This window comes from Lepisosteus oculatus, chromosome 1, assembly GCF_040954835.1.
Source record: "Lepisosteus oculatus isolate fLepOcu1 chromosome 1, fLepOcu1.hap2, whole genome shotgun sequence".
Lineage (NCBI taxonomy): Eukaryota > Metazoa > Chordata > Actinopteri > Semionotiformes > Lepisosteidae > Lepisosteus > Lepisosteus oculatus.
In genome coordinates this window covers 72,886,060-72,913,838 of record NC_090696.1, presented here as the reverse complement: position 1 = coordinate 72,913,838, position 27,779 = coordinate 72,886,060, and the positions used below count along the sequence as shown (strand labels likewise).

The following is a 27,779-nucleotide window of genomic DNA, read 5'->3' as shown; positions in this document are numbered from 1 at the left end:
AATGCTGCGAACCGGAAGACGCCACGACGATGCTTGGTTTCTAGTAGTTGATCTGAGGTGGTCATTCAGCTGGCTCTTGAAAGAAGCCAGGTGATCAGCTCCCCACTCAGATCGAAGGACAGATTATTCACTGGTAGGTTTTGCCTTGTACCGCGTACTTTAGACATAAGGTTACAAAAAGAGGTGGTACTGTAGTTCGTAACTAATTGATGCGAGTATCTCATCCAAATGTTTCTTGAAAGGAGTCGGAATATCAATGTATTGATTTCTGGAAAAAAAAGGGCTTCCTGTTCTAAGTTTTAAATGCAATTCGCTTTATTTTGCATTTGTGCCCTCTGGTTTGAGTGTGTCATTGGGTTGACTTTGTCAATCCTGCTTCCTCAAAAAGTAGACAATCAATGCACACGCCATGGGAAGTATACTTAATGAGTGAAAAAAGAAATGCATAGTTTGTCATAAAACTTTTAACACAGGGGCAACCAGGGTAAAACTAGAAATTTCTATGAGAAAATATGCATTTCTTATAAAATGGTATGATAACCAGAATATTGTGATATCCCTTTTTGAACAAAAATGCACACTTCAAGAAAACTAACAGTATACAGAATGTTTGTTTACACTGTTCATACTGCTAAGGACAGCCACACCAAATATCTGAAGTTAATCCAAACACTGGGGAGGAAACAAAAAAAAAGACACCCAGAATTTCCTGTCGGAGTGAATTACAGTACTGTATGTGTTGATGATATTGGGATTGTGCCTTCAGATCTAGAGTTTGTCATTTTTTAGGCACTCAGAGTCTTTCCATTTCTAACTAACCTTTTTGTGCCCTGCACAGACGCAGTACCCCATCGTACCTGTCTGCTGGGAAGAACCTGTGCCTCATCTATCTTTCTCTAATTATGGATTGAAATTCCTGGGATTCAGCATCTGATAGAAGTCACTAAGATATATATATATTGTTTCACAAGGGAGGGTATAAATATGTTTGAAATTCCCATTAATGAACTCCATTCTAAAAAGATAAAACAGCAGGCACCCCTTGATCTTTGCATGTGTTTGTGGTCTTTTGTCCGATTTTCTCCCTTCAGGCAGTCGCAATGGCCAAAAATCCTGGCAGGCAAACAGTTGTATTAACCTAGAGCTTGGACTAAACCTATTGCTGTTAAATTATGATGTAAGCTTTAGAACATCTTTAGAAAAGACAGGATAAAATAAGAACACACTGAATAGAAAAGACAAGTGGAGAAAGAAGAAGAAACTGAAAAAGCATGTTCTTCAACAGAACAGCACAATCTGTCCAAGTAATTGGAGCACTAAGACTGTAGTTTTATATTGGTAGAAATACTTATTTTCTATTTGTGATATATCCTTGAGGCTAAATGAAATCTCTCACTGTTAAGTAATGCACCATTTTGAATGCAAAAGAAGAATCCTTTTCTTTTTTAGAAGGAATTCAGTCCCGGATATTTGATTATAGGGAGATACAGTATCTTTGTTTTCTGTTCCTGTAGAAGGCAGATCTCTGGAAAACTCAATTAGAATGTATCATGTTGCTTTAATAGCAAGCGTGAGTTAGGACCTAGTATCAATTGATACTTATTTTATAATTGTACCCCCTAGTTTGTAATAATAACAACACTTTTCATTGTAAACTCTCTTTGGGAACAGAGTGTCTTCACTCTGAAGGACTTGGCACCACTTCATTACTTAAATTGGGATGTTCTCTCTGGTATATTTTATCTATATTCTACAAGGTTGAAACTAAAGTACAGTACAACAAATGACTTTAAGATATACAGTAGACACCTGTATTCTAGTATAAATGTGAGCTACTTGGACATTACAGAGCTGAGATTCTGCCTGGCATGACCTTTACTGCAAGGAAATAGCACAATATTCAATATATCTTTAGTCATTAGTCATTATCCTATGTGACATGATTCTACCAATGCACTTTTAAATGGGAGAGAGGATTTTGGTATATTATTTAGACATGACATTTTTGGTTGATGTCACTTTCACACAAAAATAGTTGGCTAAATCAAATGTTTTTTTTTAAATTTTAATACACATTTTCCCACTTTTAGACTGGTAGTAAATATCAACAATGGTGGACTGTTTCTCTTTGATTGCATGTAATGTTCTCAGGGTGTTAAAATTAATATTAGTTGCCTGAAATGGCTACCATGTGGCTTCATTGAACAACATTGATAACCTCCTTCAAAGACTCCTCATGAATTATATGAGGCAGCATCACTTTGAGTGACAGAACTGACCTCTAACTTTCTCACGGTCGAGTCATGACTGCTAACATTTGCCTACCATAATGATAGTCCAGAAATTCTCCTAAGCATGGGGGTCACTGTGTATGTGTCATTACCGATCCCTTCCATAGGAGGAATACTGCAAATTACCCTCAGCCAGAAATGCTTCTAAGCACTTTGCCTGCACAACATGTTTTAAAACATCCATAGGTGATATCTCAAACAGTGTCAATCATCCTCACAGCATCTACAGGAGCTTGGTGTGACTGTCCAAGAAGAATGATAACAGAGTCCTCAGGTGCAAAGAGGCCAAGAGGTCAGAACCTGGAAGTGTCACCTCCAGACTGGTCCTGCTGTTAATGCAAGACTAAACCCATTAATGATAGCCATATAAAAAACTACTTGCTTCACCCAAGAGACACTGCCTTCAGACCCCGAGTACTGCAAATGTCATTACCTCTTATTCATTTGAATATTTCCATGAGTTGCCCTTGCCTTTTTGGCATCAAGTAGACTGATTCTAGATTTCCAAGTCCGTATGGTAAGAAATACCTTGTTTTTAGATTTTTCTGAGTAAATGAAAGCTATCATCGGGTTGCGGGGTTTTGGGATTTACAGCTGGAGAAAAAGTTGAAGTTTTGATTCAGATTGATTTAAACCAGGGCCTAAAATGCCAGTATGACAGATATTCTGTCTCCTACCTTTACCATCTTTACCATCGTAAGATCCTAAATATAGTACCGCATCTTTGCTATCTTTTGTAACCAACAATCACCTTGCGAGAATACACAGTAAAAGTAACAGTAACAGTACATTGTACCACACCTAAATTAGATTAGATTTATTGCAATTCAATTCAAAGAAGTTTATAATGCCTCAAGCTAGCTTTAATATTTCAAGTATCAACAATCTGAGGAGCCATTATTGCCTTTGCAGAACGATGTGATAGTGTACTCCTATCTTTTAGCATTAAGGGACAAAAAATGTGGAGCATATTGCTGTAGCCAGGCATTGATATTCTAAGCAACATACTGCACTCATGCATGTACTAGATAACGTGCTTTAAAATTAATCATACAGAAATAAACCTCTATGGCTCAATATTACCCAATTAAATTTTCATTGCATTTCCATGATTAACAAAAATGATTTTTGAAGCTTATTATTCCATCAGTTGCCATTCTATCCATCTTTCTCTCATTTACAGTGCACATGGTTCACATTCATTAACTCACAAGAGGGGGGTTAGTTGGTGTGCTGTGAGTTTGCTTTAGATCTGAATGATGCACATCAGCCACACAGGAGTTCTCTAAATAGTCTTTAATATATATTTAAGATTTTCAATGCTTTATATGTACTATAGATTTCATTCAATGGATAACATGCTAACCAACCGAATAGATATCTAAACCACAAAGAGTCTGATTGTTCTTGAAATCCATGCTCGTGTTGCGTTTTCAACTAACCACATGTGACAGAGCTAAAAGCAAAAGTAAATGAACATTTTCATAAGGAGGACAGTTCACTGCTTCATACTCGAACCCACTTACATGTTTTAGTAATCTTAGAATGTTGTAGTCAACATTCATTATGGCCTTTACCGCTATTTTTATAGTATTCTACAACAAATTCCAAAAAACACGAATGAATACATGAATCATCATGTATTCATTCATTTTTATATGTTCTACTGTACATTAGTGTTTCAATGGTCTGATATCTTGACTAAGGTGTCTTAACTTGCACCCATTGTCTGCCAGGTCAGGTTCTAGCTCATTGTGACCCTGTATTGGGCTTATCGGTCATTGAAAATGGATGGATCCAACACAGTGCTTTTCTTACCACTGCTAAAACCCATTAGTTTAATGAACATGCAAGTACTACAAGCTTGAACGGTCACATCTTCCTTTATTTCACAAGTGAATAAGCAAATGGCTAGTAGTTACTGTACTGTGGTAAAGCACTTGCAACCAATAAAAGTTAATAAAATCTTCTTTTTAATAGGCTTATAATTAAAGTTTTCAAATTAATCCAGTGTTCTTAAACAGCATGCAGAAGTACGTCCAGTTCTAGGTAATGGTGCAAGTCACAGTTACAGTAGCTTTAATGCAAACAAGACATTATCAAACAGGTACTGTACTGTACCATTTTGTGCTGCAATAGGTAACATATATAAAATATCCTAACAAAGCAGTCCAAATGCCATCTGGAGTTGATTATCTAGCACCTTTAATATGAACAAAACACATTAAATATGCTCCATGCTCCTGTTTTACATCCTAGCTCAGAAAATAAATGTTAGCCTCACCTAGCAATGCTTGTCTTCTATCCAAACCTCAAGATCAGAAATCCAGTCTCTCAGTTCCTTGACTACTGTATATGTAACAGTTGTTGTAGTGAAAAAAATGCAAATTCAAATCAGCTTAATCTGTATATTTTTTGAAAGGTGCTGAAAATAACAATCATCCACGCCTTAACTTCCTTGGTTTTACAATAGAAGAATAAAAAATGTTTTTGCATGTGAAAAGAATTCAATGATAATGTAAAAGAGCTGAAATGCTGTAGAAATACTCATTCCTTTAGCAGATGACATGGTCACAATCCAATTGCTACATACACACAACCTATTATTGCTCAAAATTGAAGTCTACCCTGGTGTCGCACCTAATAGTACCTCACAACACAGGTCTTTTATGTCTTATGACAAGTACTACAAGAGTAATCTTGAGAATGGCTTTTGTTCCTTTTTTCAGGTCCCACTGACAATACATTCCTTGGGCTGTCCTAGTGAAGGCAATTCTATTTTATTCTTAGAGCCTGGTTCTCATGAAATAATTTGGTATACTTTTATAGATTCCCATACTTTCGTTCTTAAACACAATTTATCTGTCCATCTATGGCATAATAGTTCATTGCAATTATATTGAGCAATTTTCAGGTGCCTTTCTTTTCTGTTCAGGAAAATAACATACAAATTGATTTGTATTAAATACAAACTTTGTGCACAACAGCACATGCAGTGTGTTGAACCAGGATGTCTCCATGCTTGTATAAATAAATGAAGCAAAATATTTTTTTCTAATTATTTTGTGAAAAAAATCTTACATCTGTGTTTCATAAAAAAAGGAATGAAGGCCTAATAGACTAATTTTTAAGAGTAATGGGTTTTCTTAATTTTCCTCTGTTACTGCAAGATGGGATCTGGCAATATGTCATTAGAAAGTACACTTTAATTTGATAATACTATGATTTTCAAACTCATTTACAACTCTCATCTGGCATTTTCTCCAATACATTCAAATCGAAAATATTTACCAGAATGATAGAGCTTCCAACAGGCTCATATGAATTATAATATTCCCCAGGCAGTTTCTGCGATTGCTTTTATCATATATGACTTCCAGTCAAGATACTGTAACTCTAGGACTGCACAAAAAAAACTCCTCACAAAGGCTCTCTACCATATAGTTTTTACTGAGGAGAAAAATAAGTAAGCACCTGTAACTTGTTACTTGTAAGGTTTCTACTGCAGTGTTTCTAACCTCTGTGCAATACTTTATAGAGGCCTACAGTACTTACAGGGTCTTGATATTTTCATTTTGTAAAAAAATAACTTTAAGAACAGAACAAAACAACATAAAGCTACAAATATACATCTAAAAAAACAAAAGCACCCATTTGAAAAGAGAAACAGGGAAGAGGCGTATTCGTGTTTGGAAGGTGAGAGAAAGCATCTGTGCGGTCTGTCACAGTTTTTTGCACTAGTAAATTGTAATCTAACCATGCTGCAGTACATTCCTAAGAAGAATTTATTCAAATGAAGGCAACCAGGTGAGATTTAAGGGATCTCAAACTCTACCCAGCCGCACAAAAAACTTTTTGGCTGCTGTCAGAACTGCCAGCAAATGGCTTTGTGCTTGAACACTGACAGTAACATGGGAGTCATCAGTGAGAAGAAGCATCGGGGGATTCACTGAGTATTTTTTAAACAAGTCCCTGTTTACATATTAATTCCTCATACACCTAACTCTAATTAAAAACTAATACTTCTCATATTCTCAAATTTCAGAGCAATTATTTGTCAAACAAATAAACCTGCATTACATGCTTAAGTTCATGATGCGATTAAGCAAGATGTTCCAAAGGAATTTGTTTTTGTCCACTGTCTTTAAGGCATGTGCTTTTTAACACTTCCTTGGGAACTGCATCTTATTCCTTCCTTGGACCTCCTCCGATGACACTCAGACATACTGTACTTAAAGATTCCTCTCCTAAGCCCTTTCCTTGCCACTACATTTCCCAAATATTACAGCAGTATAGAGTATGTGTCTGGAAAAAACAGGTGAATTCATAAAAGATATACAGTTGCTCTTACTAGCCCATTCCAAACTACACCTTCAGAATCATACTCTTCAGGTTTCAAGCTCTACACATTGAAATAAATAGTAGCTTTCTATAACATCAGTCTAAACCTTCATGATGTGATGCCATCCTTCAGTGACCACTGAAACACTGCAAAGCTACAGCCTCATCTCCCTCGAGTAGGTGGCTGCATTTACTGCCTTACCATACTGCCTATGTTCCACATCATACTCCATCTAAAGGCTTCTGGTAGTAGAAACAGGTTCTACACTCAGGAATGTAACAGTAACAATAAAAACACTATTACTGTACTCTACACCTGGATAATTTATACTCAAGGCTTCAATTTAGGCTTTGATTCACATTCAGAGACTCTGCTGTTAAACTGGTGAACATTGCTTAAGCTTGATGTATTGGTAAATCCTTCAACTGAGTTTTTTGAGAATGAAAATGCACTACTGACAGATTAAAAGATGCTTCATATTGAATTATTGTGCACATATATACTATATAAGATGAAACGTTCACAACTCTTGAATTCAGTAAGATCCAGCTGACACTGTTGCAGGGCTCTGTAATTGTGTTCCTCAAATGTCATAGGATCTACAGAATAATAGCTTTAGACCTATCTGCTTACAGGTCACTATTTAAAATTTCCTTCCAGGCCTGGAGGAGATGGTGATGGAAAAAAAAAATACAAAACCTACCAGTTGGGGCCCGAGGGTGGGAATTTGAAGAGACCTGTGCTTGTGAGACTAGAACAGTGAGTTTGGTTCTTGTCACCCCCTTACAGAAAGAAGTGTTTTAGTATTGAGATGAGTGGAGGGAAGGGACAGGTCATTGTGGCCAACCCTAGAAAAAGGTCGTTCAGGATTCAAAATATTCTCTGGGTTACTTTTCAGTCACTTTGATGACAGTTGGAGCAATTTCATGTTGACTAAATTTAACACTTTATTCCATTAAATAGAAACTACAGCATGTGAAATAAAAGTACAAATACCTTGTATATTTAAAGGAAAGCTTGCCATTCTTGACATAGCTAAGCCGAAGAAAATACATCATTGATCAAAGTGCACATTCCAAATCTCTTTTTGATCACCAAGAGGAGATTGATTCAGGGTGCCCTTTAAGATCCACAAGACAATTTTAGGGATGTATTTTGCAGTAAGAGGTGTTATTTGCATTCATATGTTTGTACAGTATTACAGAAGTCACAACAGCATCACTGGAGCTCAGAAGTAATCATCTCAGAGAAGCATTATACAATATTTACACAAAAGGGCAGTGCTGCAGTAACATTACCATGAAATAAAAGTATTAGTGAACTATTCAATGTCAGCAAAAACTGTTTTGTTTCTTTTACGGTACATACTGTGCAACAGCAGAAAATGCTAGTACAGTAGTTTAAAATCTACCAGTATTTTCATGTGACATTAACTTTTCAAATACCTTGGCAAAAAACCATGGAACAGTAAATTAATCAGAAATAAAACTTACAACTTTCTTTTGATTGCACATAGCCTTAGACATTGAGAATTATCCCTGGTTCAGCTTCATTATTTTAGCATTCTCTATCCTCTAATAATTTTGCTTTCATTATTTTGTAAAACACTCCTGGCAATTATTTTTCTTGCAGATTCGTAACTCTTGTTAATTGGGTTAAAATCCTAATATAACAGCTACAATACAACTGCTACTTTTCAATTCAAATTATGGCTAACTACACATTTTCCAGCACAAAATGCTGTTATGTGTGCTTCTCTGCCTTTTTTCCAGGGTACAACAAGTTCCTAATTGGGGTGCTGTGTATTCACAAGTTAAGTGTTTCCAATCAGAACCTTGTTGTGCTTTGATAATCAGGTCTCAACTGCATAATACGTTGGCCTATTGATGGGATTTAAAAAGTCATCTGCTACCCCACTGTTTTGGCACTTGTCCTCACACAATCTTGACTGGATCTTTCTCCTGCAAATGAGCGCTCAGCAGGTTTCAGATTGACTATTTGTCTGCAAAACTGGAGTCAGTGTGTTATTTCTAGAATAATGCATGTACAGTAGTACTTTGTGGTATTGTTGAATTCCTCTTAATTTAAAACTTGTTCAAAATTCTTCATTTTTTTAATGGTTATAGAGAAAGCGAGAGGAGAGAGATCTTAACAACACCAAAATCCTCCATAAGGAAAATGTAAAACATGCACCATGTGGATTAACTGTAACTAATAAGGCATGAATTAGGCACTGGACAAGCTATAATTTAGTTATTAAATAGTAATACATGGTTTTGAATGTTGTTTCTTTATATGACCAAATGTTTGAAATCACCAGGGGCAATAAAGCTCTATTCACCAATACAGCAGGATGATGACAGGAGCTGGACATTAAAGAAGCCATGGCACTGTCTGTTAAAGTGGGGGTATCAAAACCTGGTGGCCTGGCAAAATTTCACTTGGGTGTGCACAATCTGGCCTGCCTAAAGTCGCCACTTTACAGTCAGTCCAGGGTCATTAACCAAACTAGCAAAGGTCCAAGCCTGAAAGACACTGTAGCAAGGCACCAGGGGAATCCAAGACAAATCATGAAACAAGCCAAGTCCATGACTAGAGGCAGAGTGCAGGGGAATTTCAAGAGTCGAGGTCGTAACAAAGCAGGGTTGGGAGTCCAAGAGAAATCTGGGCAGGGGATGTAAAGCTAAAGAGCCGAAGTTCAGAACACATTCAAGAGAACAAACTCTACTCCAGAGCCCTGAGTATCTGAGAGCAGACCTGGAATATTCTGCACCACCTGAGATAGGCATTGTTGTAAACTGCCCTCAGAACATACAGGTTTCCTGCCAGAACATGTTTCCATGGCAACCAACACAGACTGACAGGCTGTGGACTGGGTTAATTGCTGTCTCCAAATTGTTCTTATTTGTGCGGGCTTGCGGACCCTCAGTTTAATATGACTCGATTTACCTACAGTAAGGTAACAGATTAACTTTTTACAGTCTACTATGAACAGACAAATCCTTTATAGTCATAAAATAAACAGTCATTCATTAGTCGTTCTTTGCGATCAAGGGTAAATGTTTTGTTGCTTTCTCTCTGTGGTTGTGTAAAGCTCAGATTAGGATTAGTGCTGTTTTGGGGACCGACAGTATGTAAACTACAGAAACTCTTGCTTTCATCATCAATGCTCTTCTCAGGATGCTAAAATAAAAATTTAAAGACTGATTTTGAATATTTAAAATTCTAATTGTGCTATGGTAAGTTCAGTAATAGTAATCTTTTCCTAAGAGAAATTCTCAAAATAAGTTTCTGTTGCTATATCTTCTACTTCCTACGTAACTATTATAATGTAATTTTATTTTACATGAAGAAAGGTTGTTTGATTTTGATAAATGATGGCAACAATCAGTTGAATTGACCATTTAAAAAAAAAATTTGAGTCAGCATAGGGACAGCTTTAGGAAGAAAGAAGACAAATGTAAATCTGCAGTCTCGGTTTCAATAACTTCTCTCAAAGTTATGTGCTGAAGAGATACAGTAGGCTGCTCATGAGAACTTCTCAACAGTAGAACTGATACAACCAAATAGATAAGGCATGACACTACTACTTCAGTATAAATAAGAGCTACAGTAGACATCTAACTAGTCAATACAAAGAACAGAAGTCTTTAACAAGGCAACCAAAAAGTTACCAAAAAAGTTTTGCAATTTAACTAAAAGCTCTTAAATGTAGAATACCATTCTTGAATAATGCATTAGATTGTTTCACTGAGTATGTCACTTTTTTGTTCATGACACTAGTTGACTGTGACCACAATTCCCTTAGTAGCGGCTCACAAGTGGCAGAGCTGATATTAGTCATTTCAGGATCCCTTTTTCGATTTCCAGACATGTTTGCTGGTTGATAGCACTGCTCTTCTCCATCAGTGCAAACTCTCCTGCAATGCAGAAAGGAGATTGTAATGTGTTAGATGATGTATGGCTCTAGAAGTAGGCATTTCGAAGACTCAGATCCGCATGCTTCATTTCGTCCCAAAAAAATAATTTTCTTAAAAAATGTGTTAATCCCAAACTGGCTAGGTACTGTACATTAAAATATAGCTCTTCATTTACATGAGACACTTGATTGTCAGAATAAAATGGATGATTCTGGTGATGCTCAAAAATGATTAGATAACTTACTGTATCCCAGTGTCAAGATGCATTGGTTTACATTGGCCTATTGATTACAGATCTATGTACAGACTCCCCATCTGTGAAGATTTTTTATTTCAAGAGAAGTTAAGAAATGAAATATATTTGCTTCTAAAACTAAATGGGTCACATCCTGCTGATTCCTAGGCTTGAAAAACAGTTTAATTTTTTTTATCTCTCTCTGCCACCAGTATTATTACAATCTCCTGTTCATGAGGCACAGCAGATGGCTGCGTTATATGCACCGTCCTGAGGTGACCCAACCTCTCATATTGTATTGAAGTCACAACAGGCAACGTAATAAAAAAGCAAAAAAAGCTGGGGTTTCAACACATGGTTTTAATTGTTGAGTGAGCTCTTGCCGAGTTATACTTCACAAATGGCTATAACACCACAAACACAATCCCTGTGCCCCACTTTACAAAGATTGAAAAGATTTTCAAAGAAATTAAACGGAATACTTGAAGGGTCATTTGCCCGAGCACGCATTTAGCTCATGGCTCCTTGCGGAGCTGTGCAGAGCCCTCTCCTGTATAAACCAGACACTCCATCTAGCAGCTGCTTCTGAGACCAGCTTCAAGTGCTTCACTACACAGCACAGCACTGTGGCCAGCCGGCCTGCACCAAGAAGCCACACCTGTTCATAGCTGATAATAAACTTACTGACAGTCTCCCTGGTGATATGGAGCTCTGGATTAGCTACAGCTGCCTACACTGGATCTGCCTGCAAAAAGAGGATCAGCCCTTACTAATTCTGTGCTCACCTCTAAGGAATCATGTTTACTGAAAGTCTTTACTAAACAAAATACTGGTGATAATATGAAATAAAGATAAATTCATCGCATCAACATTCTATACCTATGAAATTTAACTGCCTCATATTATTTTCTCAACATCCCTGGATGACTTTTCTATACACAGAAGCAAGCATAGATGTAGACCATAAACTACCACATTTCAGCACAGTATATAGAGACAAGGTATACAGAGACAAGGTATATAGAGACAGGTGTCAGTATACTGACACCTGAAGAACGCTCCACGGCCGAAATGTTGTGTTCTCTTTCTTCTTTTTTTCAGCATGAAATAAACCTACAGTATTACTTGCAGCCTACGCATGCTGACGCAGTTACCCACCTGAACTAATACAGAGACAAGGGCCTGGTTCAAATTTAATTCAAACTTATATCCAAAATATGGTTTTGCACCAATCATCATGTGATCATTGCTTTCAGAAAACTTGACCAATTTACCAACTGCACAGAAGATTTTTTTAACAAGATTATCCTACAGCATAATTCATTTCAGAACAAAATAGTCTTTTCAGAATTAAACATTACACATTTACTGTGCATTATGACTCTAAAAAAGCTTACAATATAGAACAAAAGCTGTTGAAAGAGTGGAGTTAGAACAGCCAGTTTTTAATCATCTCAGCCTATCCCATGACAAGCATGCTCTTGTCAGAGCTACTGTTTTTTCACACGTGATGCCTGGATCAGTACAAATCAGACATAAGGCACCTCTGGGAGAAGTACTAAAAGTTCTGCAGAAGTCACTTTGGACACATTGTTCAACTAAAATGCCTCAAGAATAATACTAAAAAAGTCAGTTCTTTTGGTCTCTGAGTACAAGACCCCCCTGGTCTGAAAGAAATCTTATAAACTGGCAGAAAAAAAGAACTGAACATTTTTTTGTTTCTTGAAACTGACAAAGAAGGGAAGTGATTAAGCTTTCAAAATTCTCAGATGCAATGACATTGTCGACCGCATCACTACTTCAGAATCGACCGTGAAAAGCATACAGTACCAACAGCACAGAAGTGAAAACTACTGTATGTGGAGGTCCATTTACAAGTAAGATGTGCATATTTTTCAAAAGTGTACAGAACAAGCTGCCCAGCCACATTGTTAAAACAGACATCCCGGCTTCCTACAAGAAATGACTAAATTAGTTCCTTGGATCAATTAGCTACTGTAAAAAAAAAAATAAAAAAAATTGCTTACTAAGGCTATAATTGTACTTATGTTCTTAGGGAGACCCTGAACGAAGTTATTTAAGGTAACTCAGTTACAGTCAATTTACGACAGGTATGAGCAAGTAATGTCTAAAGCTCATCCAGGACTCATGAACCCATGATATCAAACAGCACGATCACTAATTTTGTGAAAAGACCACCATTAAATAAAGTCTGAACATTCTTACAATGGAGCAATACTGAATTTCCTGATTCCTGCTAGTAAAAGGATTTAGTCAGTTCCCACAAGTCACCATAATTCAGATGTCTTGCTCGCCAAGTTCACCTAAAAAAAATCTTTCCTACCAAGGCTTTGCAAGTCTAGTCCTGCTAGACTTAATCCACAGAACCTCATACCAGATTATTACACCTTCCCAAGACAGAGCTGTAAAATTCTTCTTAAAACTTAAAAACATGGCAAGGAAATTAATTGAAGAATAGGATGTCATTGCGCACATCTAGCACTGATCAACTGAACGATCTTAACATTATCAGTCTACTCTGTAGGTACAATTATATAACAGAAAACACAATTATAAATACAAAAAAACATTAAGAAGCTTAGATTCAGTGACCACAACCTATTCGCTATCATTACCAGTCACAAAATAAATTTGAGTTTGCAGTGACTGCATTTTTCTTTCACACCATTTTTTGTATGTTCTGCCCTTATTCATGATATATTCAAAGTCCAAATATAGTCCAAAGATATATTGGTAGGTTAATTGGCCCTAGTGCAAGTGTGTGTGTGTTTGTGTGTCCTGTGACTGGCATCCTGTCCAACGCACTGTGTATCCTATCTTGTACCCATTGCTTGCAGGGATAGGGAATTACAATGCTGTATTAAATTAAGCAGTTAGAAAATGGAAAGATGTACTTCATTTTAAATAGTATTTATAATTAACAGAGAGCTAAGACCGGAGGTATTCATTATGAAACATTTACTGTCAACTTTTACAACTTCTCAGAAAATGGTATTAAATTTATGTACAGTGCAGTACCATTTGCTGTGATCACAGATCCTTCATACAGTAAACACCTCCACAGGGAAGGGAATAGCAAATTTTCAATCGGACATGACCAACGTCCTGGAAGATAACTGCCAACTTATTCTGTGTGTGGGTTTGAGAGTGTGGGGAGAGGGAGTGACAACAGAAGTGAAACATGTTAATGTGTGAAGTTTGAGAAATTTTGCACTATGGCTCAATTGGTCACAGTTGCCTTTCCCACGGTTCCACCTTGAGGTAGTGTCTGCACAATGACCTTCAAGAAAAAACTAATTGTGGTTCTAAAAATGGATATTGAATTATGACTGAAGTTAAAGCAATGCAATCCAGGTTTGCAATCAGAACACCACTAAAGATAATAATTTGTGCTAACACAGATCATCAGCTCATTTGTTCCTAAAAAATGCTCATGTTCTAAAAGCTATTCATTGGTTAATGAAATTTGTATAGCAAAAGAACAAATGTTCCACACATCATTTTGAAAGCCTAGGAACTTGTCCTCAGCATCTATTGTCATTTAGCAGTGAAAGGGCTCATGTGTTAAAGTCCAGACAGCCTTCATGGGATGTCTGTGACATCAAAGTACTTTGCTTGCTCCCATGACAAATATCTTTAGCCAAGACAGCTTAATATATCCTCTTAATATAATAACTTTATTTTTAGACCTAAGGTAAACTTGCTTATGAAATACCTTTAAACATTTTAAACTGTATATTCTTACAGACCAAGTGCAGTACATCCCAGGAAATCAACTGACTAAAATGAACTTAAATCAGGTGACTTAAATTTTAACCTGATTGACTTACTGTAGTGTGCATAGGTCACATTGAACATAATTCAGATGCTGAATAAAAAGTAATCCAAGAGCAATAAAAAAGGTTCTCATAGACTTGGAAATTAATAAACTCTGATAACACAATGGGAAATATTCCTATAATGGTAGCCTAATGAAATATTTAGTAATGAATTTGTACTTTTAAAAAGTGCTTAAATCTAAGATAAGAGATAAAAAAGGTGCTAAGGCCAATACATCAAACAACTTCTAAATTGCAAAGCTTTGTGTCAATACGCATCAAAAGTGATTAAAAGCACCAAACCCATAAAACAAATCTTTTTGTGATGGTTTGCCGTTTCAAGATGGGTGACCAACACAAATGCATTTGCTCTAGTTAACTTCAAAGAATGAGGTCCTTTGAAGTTAGCTTACTGAAAAGAACAGATTTCTAAGGCTTGGCACAAAGTGTCAAAGGGAGGATGATTTCAATTGCTCGTAATCTCTAAAGGACACAATATGTCAAGCCATAATGCTGAACACCTAAGCACAGTAGTTACAGTACCTTAAGTACATTTCTCATGTTTCTCATTCCCTGTCCTATAATCAGTCAATACACAATAATTTATGCCATCAGAAAATTAATTTTACTACGGTATGTTTTTGTCCAATTTGCATGGTGTTCAAAGGTTTCTGTCCTTTGTTGTGCTGACCAACTGTTGCACAAAAAGGCCATGGCCCACTGTGAAATAGCAACTGCAACATGCATGGCAGCAGAACCTTACAGTATATCCCTAACCCTGAGTTGCAGAGATGTGCATCTACTGTAGGATCTACACAACGGAAGGAAACACATCTCTCTACTAGGACAACGTTTGTATATTTTGTGTGAATGCACCTCACCTGATGTGGGAACGGACTAACATTTGCATTAGGTTGTGGCCAGAGAATACAGTGACCACCCAGCTTTAAATTCATATAATCATTATGATGATGATTAAAATGAAAAGCTTATTCACAAACCTGAAGTACTAGGAAGGTACTGTATGTGACTTGGTTGCATAAGACTGGTATCTGAAGAGCAATTGGAAAGTATCTGACTCTCTGTTATATGAAAAAAATATTATGTCGCTGTAGTTGCCTGGCCAGTTTAAGAAGGGGCAGCAGTTGCTAACCTACCACTAGAGGTAACTATATAACCTCTAATTGTAAATAGACACAGTAGGGGACATTGACAATTATTGGAGGATTTACAATACCACAGTCTCACATTGGTACGATTAAGCTTTTGTTTGCTATGCACAGTGCATGGTGGATGGTTTCCTAGTCCTGTTTTCCTGTTGTTTTACATAAAAAGGACTTTGATAAAATCCTGGACTTTACTTCATGGTCATCATAAGTTTGTGATTTTGGACCACACTGGTTAAGTGTAGTGTCAGTGACAGTGTGATTGCCATCTTCCTCATCTGAAGATAGTTTTTTTGTCACAAAACTCTTCTCTTTTCTTCAATATTTGCACAAAAGCACTGTATAAATTATAAATGAAGGGTTTATGCAGGGGCAAGAGGCACCCAGCAGCAATACTAGGGGTAAGGTTAGTTCCTTCTAGCAAAATAGCAGCTCTTGATAGGCATCAGTAGGCTTGCTCCCATCAGGCACTGTGGAGCTCACAGCAAAAGACACATGGCTGTGACAGATGGGCATATCAGAAGAACATGCCTATCCTCTTTCTCCAGTGCAGTACAGGAGTTGTATGATGTAAATCTCAGATCATGGCAACAATAGCTAACTAGGTGGGTATATAATAAGAAATAATTGGGGATTCTAAATTTTAAACAAATATTTGTGGCAGTAAGTATACGTGTTCTGAATTCAAGCAGATCGGTTATGGAGCTGAACATTGGGTCCAATAAGCAAACTGTTTACAGATGATTTTGTGATGGCAAGCAGCCTAAAAATCAATGCATGTTAAAACATTCATCTGCAATCACAGATATAAAAAAAACTTTATACTTTACACACCTGTTAGGTATGCTCAACATTAAAGATCAACAACAACGTAATAGATTTGACATCTACAATGAGTTGGCCATAATAAGAAAAGATACGAAAACTGTATGCATTCTTAACCATACCATCAATTTACATAGCAATACCACAGTATACCACATAGCCAAAAATTCAAGACTGTACTCCAAACAAGATCATGAACCGTCAACTGGGTCTGACAGGGAGTACTCTTGAATGACTAACTCTTAACCCACACTGCTATTAAAGGAGAAGCCCATGAACTAACACCAAAAAGACCACCCTGAAGTACTTTGTTTCATATTATGGAAAATATACAGTATTTTGCTGCTTTAAGATAATAATGAATAGTGAAGCCATACATGCGAGAGTTATCTGTGATATTTAACAAGCATTTTTCATGAAAATGGAAGGAACAAAGGTGCTTTCCACATAACATTAATGCAAAAGATCTCAGACCCTTGTAGCTTTGCATACTGGTGCAATTATAAGATTTAAATTGGTCCATCTAACAGACCTTGCTATTTTTATAATTTAATAAGATTTAAATGAAGTAAGGCATTTAATCATTAGTAGCACTAAGACATTATACCATAATATACCATCAGTTGTCAGATTGCTTCTGAGATTAAACAACAAAAAAGAAACTTTAGAACTTCAAGCCCAGATGTTATAAATACCAGTTTAAGGCACTGTTTTCCAAATTAAAGGTTTCTCTTCAAACTCTGATAAAACGCCAGATCTACATCACTTTTATTTTCATATAGTTTATCCAAGAGGCCTCATTGTTTGTGTATTCCAGAGAGATACAGAGGAAATGTGAACAGAAGCAAAGCTTTGCAGTTTAGGTACTGTAAATGAAAACTTGCATCGTTGTAATAGCACAGGGCAGTTTGAGTATACTCTGCAGTGCATCAGATTAAAAAAATAATCAAAAGTGAGCTAACATTTTCAACAACTTCCCAGCCTCTGCATGAGATTTGAGATTTTGTTCATTCCCTTTAGGATTATAATACAGAAAATAATGTCAAATGAGAATATGGAAGGTTATGTTGACAGCATTTAGGCTACATACTGTACAGTGCATACAGTATGTACTGCTTTATTTCCACACAATGGTCAAAGCAATTATTTTACTAAAACGTTAGGTCTTTTTTAGCTTAATACAGCTACAAGAAACTTTAACCTCTTTGTTCCCCTAAGGCAATTACAGAACATGTGCTCTGATGTTGGTTTGATTTGCATTTGCGTATATACAGTACACACAAGCATGATTGTATCAGAGTAGTTGCATCGTGTCAACAAAAACTGTAATGATCTTTTACTTTGATTATACAGGATTAAGGATTCAGTAATACGTGGGAGTCATAAATCAGGCAGGAACACAAAATAAGACTATTGTTAATTCTGAAAAAGTGCTTGTTGGTCCAGTCTTATTAAAAGAAGACGTATTTGCAGTTGATTCGGTACATCATATCAAGCATGGGTTAATGGTTACTTTTTGTGTCTCAACAAATACCTAAATTACTTTTTTCCCCCACAATTTCAGCAAAGTTGTTTGTCATCTACATGTTCCAAGTCACATTTGTTTAATAAAAAAACAATGGAAGTTATTTTGTATGTCATGAATATTTTAAAGCACAAAAATGAGCACAACAAGTAACGTGGCTTTTCAAAATACATCTGAATCATATTTCAACCTTCTTTTTGCTAGGCATCCTCCTATAACTTCATGTACAAAGAGCACAGTCTAAACACTGCATTTTAATAACAGCTGAGCTTTTGAAGGCTGGATCCCCATCTCACTGACAAACCCTCCACCCACATTACACTGAATTGTCAGACTTCAAAAGTCATGTGTGAGCTTCGTGTTTAGAGGAAGCATTTGATGTTGACAGCTTTGGTCAACACCAGAGGTGAGTTCACATTAAATAGTCCAGCTTTTACTGTTTATACATTCTGTGAAACAGAATAAGTAAAAAAAAAAACAAAACCCAGGTTAAAACCCAGTAAGTGGAAATAATTAGAAAACAAATATCTAAAATAAATAAAAATTTCCCAACGAAAAAAGTTAGAAGTAGTTTTCAAGGGGTAAATAAAATCATTGATTTTTAGAGATAGTTTTAAAGTACACATTTAAGAATTGACTAAGAAAAATAAATGTCAGTACATCTCTATATTTAAATGATGTTTAAATGTTATAAGTGTTACATGGGAAAAGAGCTGTATTTGTAGTTTAAAAATGTGTAAAGGAAACATTAATGTAAAAATCTAAACAACTATGTACAGCCAAACAGAACAGGAATATTTACATGCAGAGAACTTTTTTATTCAAATGAATCTTTAAAATTTTACTGTATGGCTAATAATAATTATATTATTTTCTACATGTTTTTATTACTTTTGCTGCTTTTCAAATAGTGCTAGATATACTGTAGCAGAAGAGAACTTGTCTAATATAGAAGTTTTATAAGGACAGACACCAAGACTGTACAAACACCCTTTGACTGTTTACCCCACATAACAGTATTTTACACTGAAGGGTAGTACTGTGCTGACCAGGAGAAAAAATGAAATAGAACTAATTTATGAATGTAATATTTTCAAGGAGACACTGTAGTAATGCTATCAGAACACATTCCAAGACCAACTTTGACCAAGCTGAATTTCCTCTTGACCAATTATGTTACACAATTACATTTTATGCCTCATTAGCAACCTAATTCTACAAGATTCGTAATCATCAGCACTGGGAAAGTGAGAAAAGCTAATGAAAGGCAATAAATAAATGTCACCAAAGGGTGTATTTTAGTACCACCTGTTCTTAGTGCTCTCCACTTATCTTAGTACCCTCATTCTCAGATACTAATTCACAGAATCATGTTGTTCACAGATAACACATCCTTAGGTATTTAACAAAAAGAGGAGTGTGAAACAATCCTTGATGTAAATTAAATACCTATGAGATACAACTTTTTATACATACAGTATATTTATCTCAGTTATAGCACAAGTAAAAGGGTCAGTCTCCTAATTATACAGTATAAATAAAACATTTTGTGCTGAAAGTCTCTGTGCAGAGGGATTATCAAAAAGCAAGTTTAAGAAAATGCTAGGTACATTAAAGATTCTGGATCTCTGAAACCGTAATTGTTCCACCATAATGTGGATACAGACTCATCGGAAAGAGCAGTCAAGGCAACCTTTAATATCACTGCCCAGAATGATTTCCAGGAGGAATGAGTCATCGGCAAGTGCTCACAATATGACATGCTTGCCTGCTGCACATGCACTCCACACTGAAAGAGATCAAGGTTTTGTTGTGGTAGCTGTGGAAAATTTCCCAGAGATAGGCTTTTAAATTTATTTGATACCCTTATAACCTTTCATTCTAAAAAGAATCAATGTACTTCAACATTATTTTTCCCAGTAATATCTAATAGTTATTCAAATACATCGTCATTCTTTTTTCACTTGTATTTTAACTGGTTCCATTCTTCACCCCTCTGCTCTTCTTAGTACCACCATCCACAGTCTCCTCTATATATTGTAGTTGTGTCTTATCTTGTGTATTCTCCTTATTTATTGTTGTATTCCTCTTATTTATTATTGTCATCCTGTAAAGCGCTTTGAGAAGCCACTTTTAAAGGCACCATATAAAATCAAGTTTATCATAATTATTATTTTATTAGTTTTCTTTTTTATGACAAACATAAACTATCAAGAACAAACCAGAACTCCAGAGTCTTTGAAGAATTGAGTCTTGTCTTTGTGCAGCACTACATCTGTGGAGCTCACTGGCCAGGTCCATCAGAGACTCTGCATCTGTTTAAAGCTTCAAAAGTTTCATAAAGCTAATAATTTCCCCATCACTTTCAATGTATGGTATATTTTAATGTTACACTGAGTTTTGTTGTGTTATTTTGAATATGAATTATGAATTACGTGTGCTATTGTACATCGCTGAGGTTCCTGAAAAGCATTCGCAACACTATACTAGTTTTCTCACTATATCTCTGCCAGGTATAGTATGAAGCACCATAAAATATGCTCCCCACCAAACCACCCTGAAGGTACTGGCATGGTCGAAAAGATTGGAGTTAAACTATAAAGGAAGAGCTGACAAAACAACCTGATGAAACCAGTTTTAAATGGGACACATGTAAGCAAACTATGAATGAGGAATCCAACGCATGCTGGCACTGTACAGTATCATGTCCCCACAATATAGTAAATAGTTTGCAGACTTTTATCATTGATTGACTGGAAACTGTGATGTTTTCACATGGTGTTTTTATAAAAGGGATTATTAGTAGAGTCAATGGTGATCAGTAAGCCAGCAAGCAAAATGTCAGTAGACCAAATGCACGTGGGTGGCAGCCACTTCCACATGTTGTACATGTAAGTGTTTGTACTGAGTTAAGACAGGATGCTGTCTGTGTGTAGGCAGGGCTCAAGTGAGCTATATCGTTTTCCATAAAACCTTTTTGTTTGTTTTTCAATCTCAATAAACCCAGGAATTAGCCAGCATCTCTTCATTTACCATCTGCGTGAGGATTGTTTTGTGTGACATGTGTGAAGATCCCCAAATGACCATCCTGAGGGGGAGATCTTCAGCACTAGCTAGAGGATTATTTAATAACTCTATGAGACCTCATGGACTTGCCCAACCAGCCAAAGAATGCAGATCAAGATGGGATGTCTTGCCTCGTTACATTAAGTTTGATTTTTCTCATGGATTTATGATGTCCATTTTTTCTATAAGTAATCAGTGGAAATGTTTATGTACTGCCAGTGTGCTTTTCTTCTTTAGGGTAAACCGCTGTAAGGTAAGGTAATAAGAATTTGGTCACAAGAGAGAAACTGGAACTTTCTTAGAAAGAAGGGGTCATATGGACAACTCTGACTGTAATGTCGTTTTAGCTGTGCACCTGTATTTGGAGAATGTATTCGTTTTCATTTCAAAATGAAACAATGCAAGAAGGACTGAATAAGAAACGAGAGAGCTATGTCATGAGCATTTTTAGTATTTTATCTAGACTGTATCCTACTTGGATAGAGGGGTAACAACATGCTGTGTCAGAGCCTGGTCAGGATGAAGTTGTGGAGGGTCAAGGAGCAGACAACACCAGAAAGGAAGGTTATCTAATTAGTTGAATCAAGGGTGTTCTCCTCTGAACCCTCTATGTATACGTACGTCTTAAGCAAAACAAAAAAACCTTTAGAACCCAGCATCATATTAGATTCAAGATATAAATACTATGTTCACATTTCAGTAAGCAATTACTTTAAAATTTTAAAGAAATTAATTATTTAAGGTTGTTGTTTAAGACCTGAGAATTTTGAAAAGCACGACAAGGCTCAGACGTTGTAAGAGCCTGAGGGCAAGGAAAGTTGTCATTGCGTATGAGTTTTCATCATATCTTAGCACTTTCTTAGTCTCACCCTTTTAGCCAAGTGAAGCAGACAGACATTAAATATTTCCATACATTTAGCAGCATCAATTCACATTAACTGTTGGATTTCTCATTGTGAAGTACACCGTAATATACCTTTTTATCCGTTTGTATGTAAAACCTCATTGCATCTTAAATTTCAGAAAGACTACAAAAAGGTATTTTATTAATCGGCTTGTCATTCTAAAATCTGCCCTCACTTGACTGTAAAACTAGTTTAAAACACATTTTAGAACTGTAGCAGAAAAACACTCAGAAGAAGGCATTTAAATGTCTGACTTAAAAGCAATATGACATCAACCATGGTTGGCAGGTGTCAGCAATTTTTACATTCCCTTTTTAAAGAGCTACTCACGTCATTGCCTGAATAATTTTTCAGACACTGATCTGGACTAGACAAAACAAAAACCATTGTCAATATATCAGTAAACACATTAGGACATGTGTGGGGCTCCATTTGTATTAGTCTTTTTCATTTTCTGTATGGCTTTGTCACTTTTCAACAGGACATTTGACCAAGTATTATAAATTAATAAATTATTATATAGAATAACAAAATTCATTTGGTTTTCCTAATGGGATGTATGGATCAATTTAAGCTTAAATTGAGTAGTGCATTAAAAGTCTGTGCAGATAAGTTTCCTCTCTGTTTGTATTGTACTGTATATTCATGCATGCACACATAGCAGGTCCTGTATTCAAAACATGTGGGTACTTAAAATCCTGCAGGATATAGGATACCCATATGAATATAGGGGTCAAAAAAATAATATGATTAATATTGGGTTAGATGACCTTTACCAGGATAAATGGACAGATGTGAGGAGCAGATTCATTCATAGTTACATGCCATTTCATGCTCTTCAAATTTAATCTCATGTTATTTCAAATGTTTGGCATTTCCCGGAAAAAAAACAAAAACAAATTCTAATGTATGGCAATTGACAATGGTGTAAGAAGGTATATTAACACAAATCAAGCATGGTTTTTATTGACCTTCAGTTAGAACCGTGCGACTACCAAAGAAAGACTTTAAAAATGAATGGCAAACACTGTACCTTAAAATATTTCTGGATGCTTCACAGAACAAAGTCCACCTGCAGTCATTTTTACATTCCTATGCACAAGAAAATGAAAACAAACAACCCAAATGAAACGAGTCCTCTGCCAGTTACTGAATAAGTGTTTTAATTAATCATCCACAGCAGGATGGCATGAAGATTTACCCACTGCTTGAACCAAGGGACCAGAGCTGCGGTGCAGCAGTGATTCCCGGTGTGCCATCATACGGCAACAAACATGTGCCATTACATTTAAAAGTACAACACAAAACATGCACAACAAAGTACATCATGAACAAATGTACAGTATGCTGCATGTAAAACAAATCCTGTGCACGTTACTAATGTATAGTAAGCAGCCACCTGATAATGGAAAGATGTAGAAACCAAAGCATACATCAGATATTGCTTCAAAACATACATTTTCAGTTGTGCAATTCTGCAGCAACCAAAACAATACCATGAATATCTTTAAAAAAAGAAGAATAAAGTATTTCTTTTGAACCTGCAATATTCCTCAAGAGAACATTCTTCCCAGATTCCCTGAGCTCAAAAGGAATAAAAAAAGAGAAGGAAAGGTATGAGAGAGGAAATGTAGTAGAAGCTACCGAGAAACAAGAACACATTCAGTACCTTCTGATTATTAATGATTCCAGAAAATGATTTAGCAAACCAACTGAATAAAGATCTCCCGAAATACTTTGGGGTCAGTCAGGTCTAAAGCCCTAAACAGTACATACTGTTTAAACATTTCTCTTAATAGACATTTGCACTATGACAAAATGATGTATCTGCCTAACATGATTGGTTGAAGCAAATTAGAATAGAGAATAAAAGTTTCAAAACGATACAGTACCTTCTCTATTCCTTAGAGCATCAGTGATACAGGGCTGCACGCAACCACAAAAATAAGTTTGAACGTAACTGCCTTTCTCCTCAAACAAAAACTGTTAATTAGTTGTTCAAAATAAAGCAAAAACCTATGATAAATATTTTTTTTAAAAACAAGTAACGATCAACAATTAGAACCAATAATTTTACCTGCACATGTTTGTTCAATTGTTTTGGATATGACCTGCTTCTGTGAAGGTTGAGTATTATTTTTCGTCATGATAAAAACTCTTTGTATGGTTACAAGTTGATAAGGGTTTCAGCTGGACATACAGGGTCGGATATCTTTACATCTGCAGAAGACGTTTTTCCATAACCCAACATCTCAAAGGCATTCATGTTATACATTTCAGGAAACAGGACATTAAAAAAAGCTTACAGACCAAGGCTTGTACAGCAGAAATCAAAAGCTTTATCCTGTTTGAGATATGAAGAACATAAGAGAGATTCCAAATAAGAGGATGTCATTCATTCCAGCTTTCTTGTCAAGAAATGTGTGGAAAATAAAATATCCACATTTCATCCAGATGTAGCCTCTCTGGACAACAGGGGCTATATGACTGGATGCTTGATTCCGGCATCCACAATGTCTTGAGTAAAGAGCTACTTTACTGAACATCTTATTTTCAGCCAGGAAGCACTTCCTCAGAATGTCCACTTGTGACTGTTTGTCCTTATTTTATTTTGGAATGATGATGACAGTACCCCCTGAGACTTTTTAATACAAAAATGAACATTCCTTGTAGCTTGGGTCAGAAACAAAGGCAGTCCTATACTTTTAACTTCAGTGCCTGCTACCGCAAAATATTTTTAATGTTTTTTTTTACTTGGATCGTCAACTTAAAATTCGAATTCTGTGAAAGTACAGCAGTTTTGAATCTCACACAGGGTCCCAATGCAATGTTTTCATTTCTTGAATCTCCTAACTGGAAAACAGCACAGTTAATGAAAACAACCACATTTAAATATGTTCAACACCTCTCTCATATAGTCATGGTACTGTACTGTGTGTCTCACCGTACTGTATGTTCTGCAGCTGTCAGTAGGTCAGCTGTATGAGACCTTTTGTTTATTTTATCATGAAGAAATGTTCTCATCAAATGGGTCTTAAAACAAATCAATACATTATAAATACAAATCCGAAATAATCTGCACATCTATCATCAGTGCGAATTTCCAAAGTTTTGTTTATCTTCCCCACTACTGAAAACCTTTTATTTTCTTTTACTTGTTCTCTTGCCCTTGGAATGTTAGTGGTTGCACAGATTTGAATCACCTCAACATTAAATTTGCTAGAGTACGACCATAGTACGTTTCTAATCTGTCTTGAGTTGATATACTATGCTGGTGTAAAAAAAAAAAAGCAACGGACAGCGCCACCTACAGGTCTACCAGTACCTCTTCTATCCCACTGACTCTTTGAACCCAGGCCCAGCATAATAGATGAGAAGGCTGCTGCAACATCGTGCTAAAACCTGACAAAGTCAACAACAAAGTCAGTGTTGGGATTTTATTAAGAACTTTGAATCATTCAAATTTTAATTAAAAATTAGAGAGATAAGGATGTAACGCCTACGCACGTTTTAAAATATTTTACCTAGACTAGACCTGACATTAAAATAAATGTCTAAGGTTTGCTTCAAAAGACAAGGAGCAGATCATTTTGTTTATTTACGGTGGGCATTTCAACAAATTCTTCATATTCCAGTTTACACCCTGATCGTCACTAATGTTTAAGAGGTAATGCTACAGTATGTTTTAACATTTACAAGTCAAGACTAAACTTCAAAACAGTCTAAACAGATTTCAACAGTATACAGTACAGCTACTGCCAATAGGCAACACACGTGAACTGTTAGAACTGTGAACAATACCTCCATAAAAACATTTAATTCGTCAGATACAATATTTATTGAAAATGACCTTTCATACATGTAAAATTCATTTTTCTCTTTTCTCTGAAAAACAAGAACGCCAGCGCTTAACGTGAGCATCCTAGCAAAGTTTGCTTAAACTCAAATAACAGCTTGCTGCAATTAAATACAATGTAGCGTACCGTACTGTGTAGTGTGTTACAATTTAGCCTTTGTGCTCTGTTCAAGCCTGGCATTTTTTATAGGCAGAAGCAGTCGTCTTTGATAAACGTCTTTGTAAAAGAGCGTAGAGCATTTCACTCACAGAAACTTCAGTATTAGCCAACGACCCGAAACGATGTGGGCTTGGAAGCAGACGGATAAGAGAACAGTTATGTACTGTATGTGCAACCTCGCCTACCTGCTCCCCAGCTTCTGGCGACTTCATCAGGTGTTTTTCTTTGTAAAGGGACCACAGACCGATGTTAGGCAGGAAAATCAAAGCCACCATGAAAAGAAAGGTCATCTGCAGAACTCTCTTCTGCCTCCGCTTCATCGCGAAAACACGGCGCTGGAACGAATTCCCAGCTTTCGCCCCGTGTGTGAAGCCAGTTCTTAGCAGGTGATATTCCTTCTGAAGTCTAGGACTATCCGACAAACCACTGCCCCCGAGAGCTACTGGAAAACTTTCACCTGGTAACACAAAACCACATTCAACACATATTAATTCCTCATCTTTTCAGACATTCGCCAATACTTTCGAACACTGCACAGATACGGTACCACGCCGACGTAAAGGAATTTGAGAAACAACGAACGAGTGAAAACTACACTTTTTATCCGTAGAATTATCAAATTAAGGTAGTGTAGGATAATATAGCAGGAAATAGACCACTACAAGTTTTTTCACTTAATAAATTAAGATACTGCAATTTGAATGCTAAGCTAAAACGTATATGTATTAAGAAACAATGCTCCTCTTTAATTGCAATATTTCTGCACTTGCTATAGATTGCATTAATGATACTGTTTCAATTATCTCGAATGACAGTACACTATATACAGTATGAATGAATCAACAGATAGGGGCAAGCAATGCGATTATACTAAGCCAGACAACACATGCAGAACGACTTACTATTAAACCAGATTTGCATGTTGTAACATCAAGCGCTGGTGTTTTAGATGTCTCTCATTATTGTTTCCCATTCAGCCCTCTTGGGTCTTTCAGTTTCCAGAAAGCACAAAAAAGGAGAAAAAACCCAGCGCAAAGCTATCTCCCTTTTTGGTACAAACGCACATCAAGGAAATAGAGTTCGATTTGTGCTCTTTATAAACGATGCAGGAGACCCCCCCTACGAACTGTATTTCTTGCAAAGAGGGAAATAGCATCTTCTCTCCTCCTCGCCTTCCTTTCTGAAAAACCTCACAGTTCAGATCTTGCGGTTGTGAACCACGTGTATCAGACATTAGCATGAAAACATCCTGAAAGCTCAGTGATCCCATAAAAAGCCGAGGTGTGGGACAGCGTTAAAATCACATACTGTACATACTGTAGCCGTGATTCACACCAGCTCAGAAGCGCTGAAGATCAGCACGTCGTGTGAGTTCCACAGCTCAGCAGTGAGCGAAGAAGAGCATCTGGTCGAGTGTTGCATTTAGGTTTACAAGTTGTATTTGTAAAGACTGCGTACAGAAAGGTGCTAAGTTACAGCATACCAGAAAGATGCGGTACTGTTTGCGAGGGGTACATTGATAGGCGCTCCAAATGACAAGTGGTGTAATGCTTTATTGTTTATATACTGTACAGTACATGTGTGGACTTTGTCAGGCAAAATTAATGTTGGCCATAAGCTACTAGACAATCGGTAAGTAATGTACAGAC

At 36.4% G+C, this 27,779-nt stretch overlaps 1 protein-coding gene across 1 annotated transcript in view; it reads right to left on the bottom strand.

Moving 5' to 3' along the window:
• galntl6 (polypeptide N-acetylgalactosaminyltransferase like 6) overlaps window positions 1–27,447 on the bottom strand; it is a 295,980-nt gene extending 268,533 nt beyond the window's left edge. The window contains exons 1-2 of the mRNA XM_015345359.2: window positions 27,033–27,447; window positions 26,316–26,587 (exon numbers count right to left, since the gene is read on the bottom strand). Coding sequence (XP_015200845.1) covers window positions 26,316–26,587; window positions 27,033–27,051 — 291 coding nt within the window. The 5' untranslated portion in view covers window positions 27,052–27,447. The remainder of the gene's footprint in view (window positions 1–26,315; window positions 26,588–27,032) is intronic.
• Window positions 27,448–27,779: the final 332 nt, after the last annotated feature.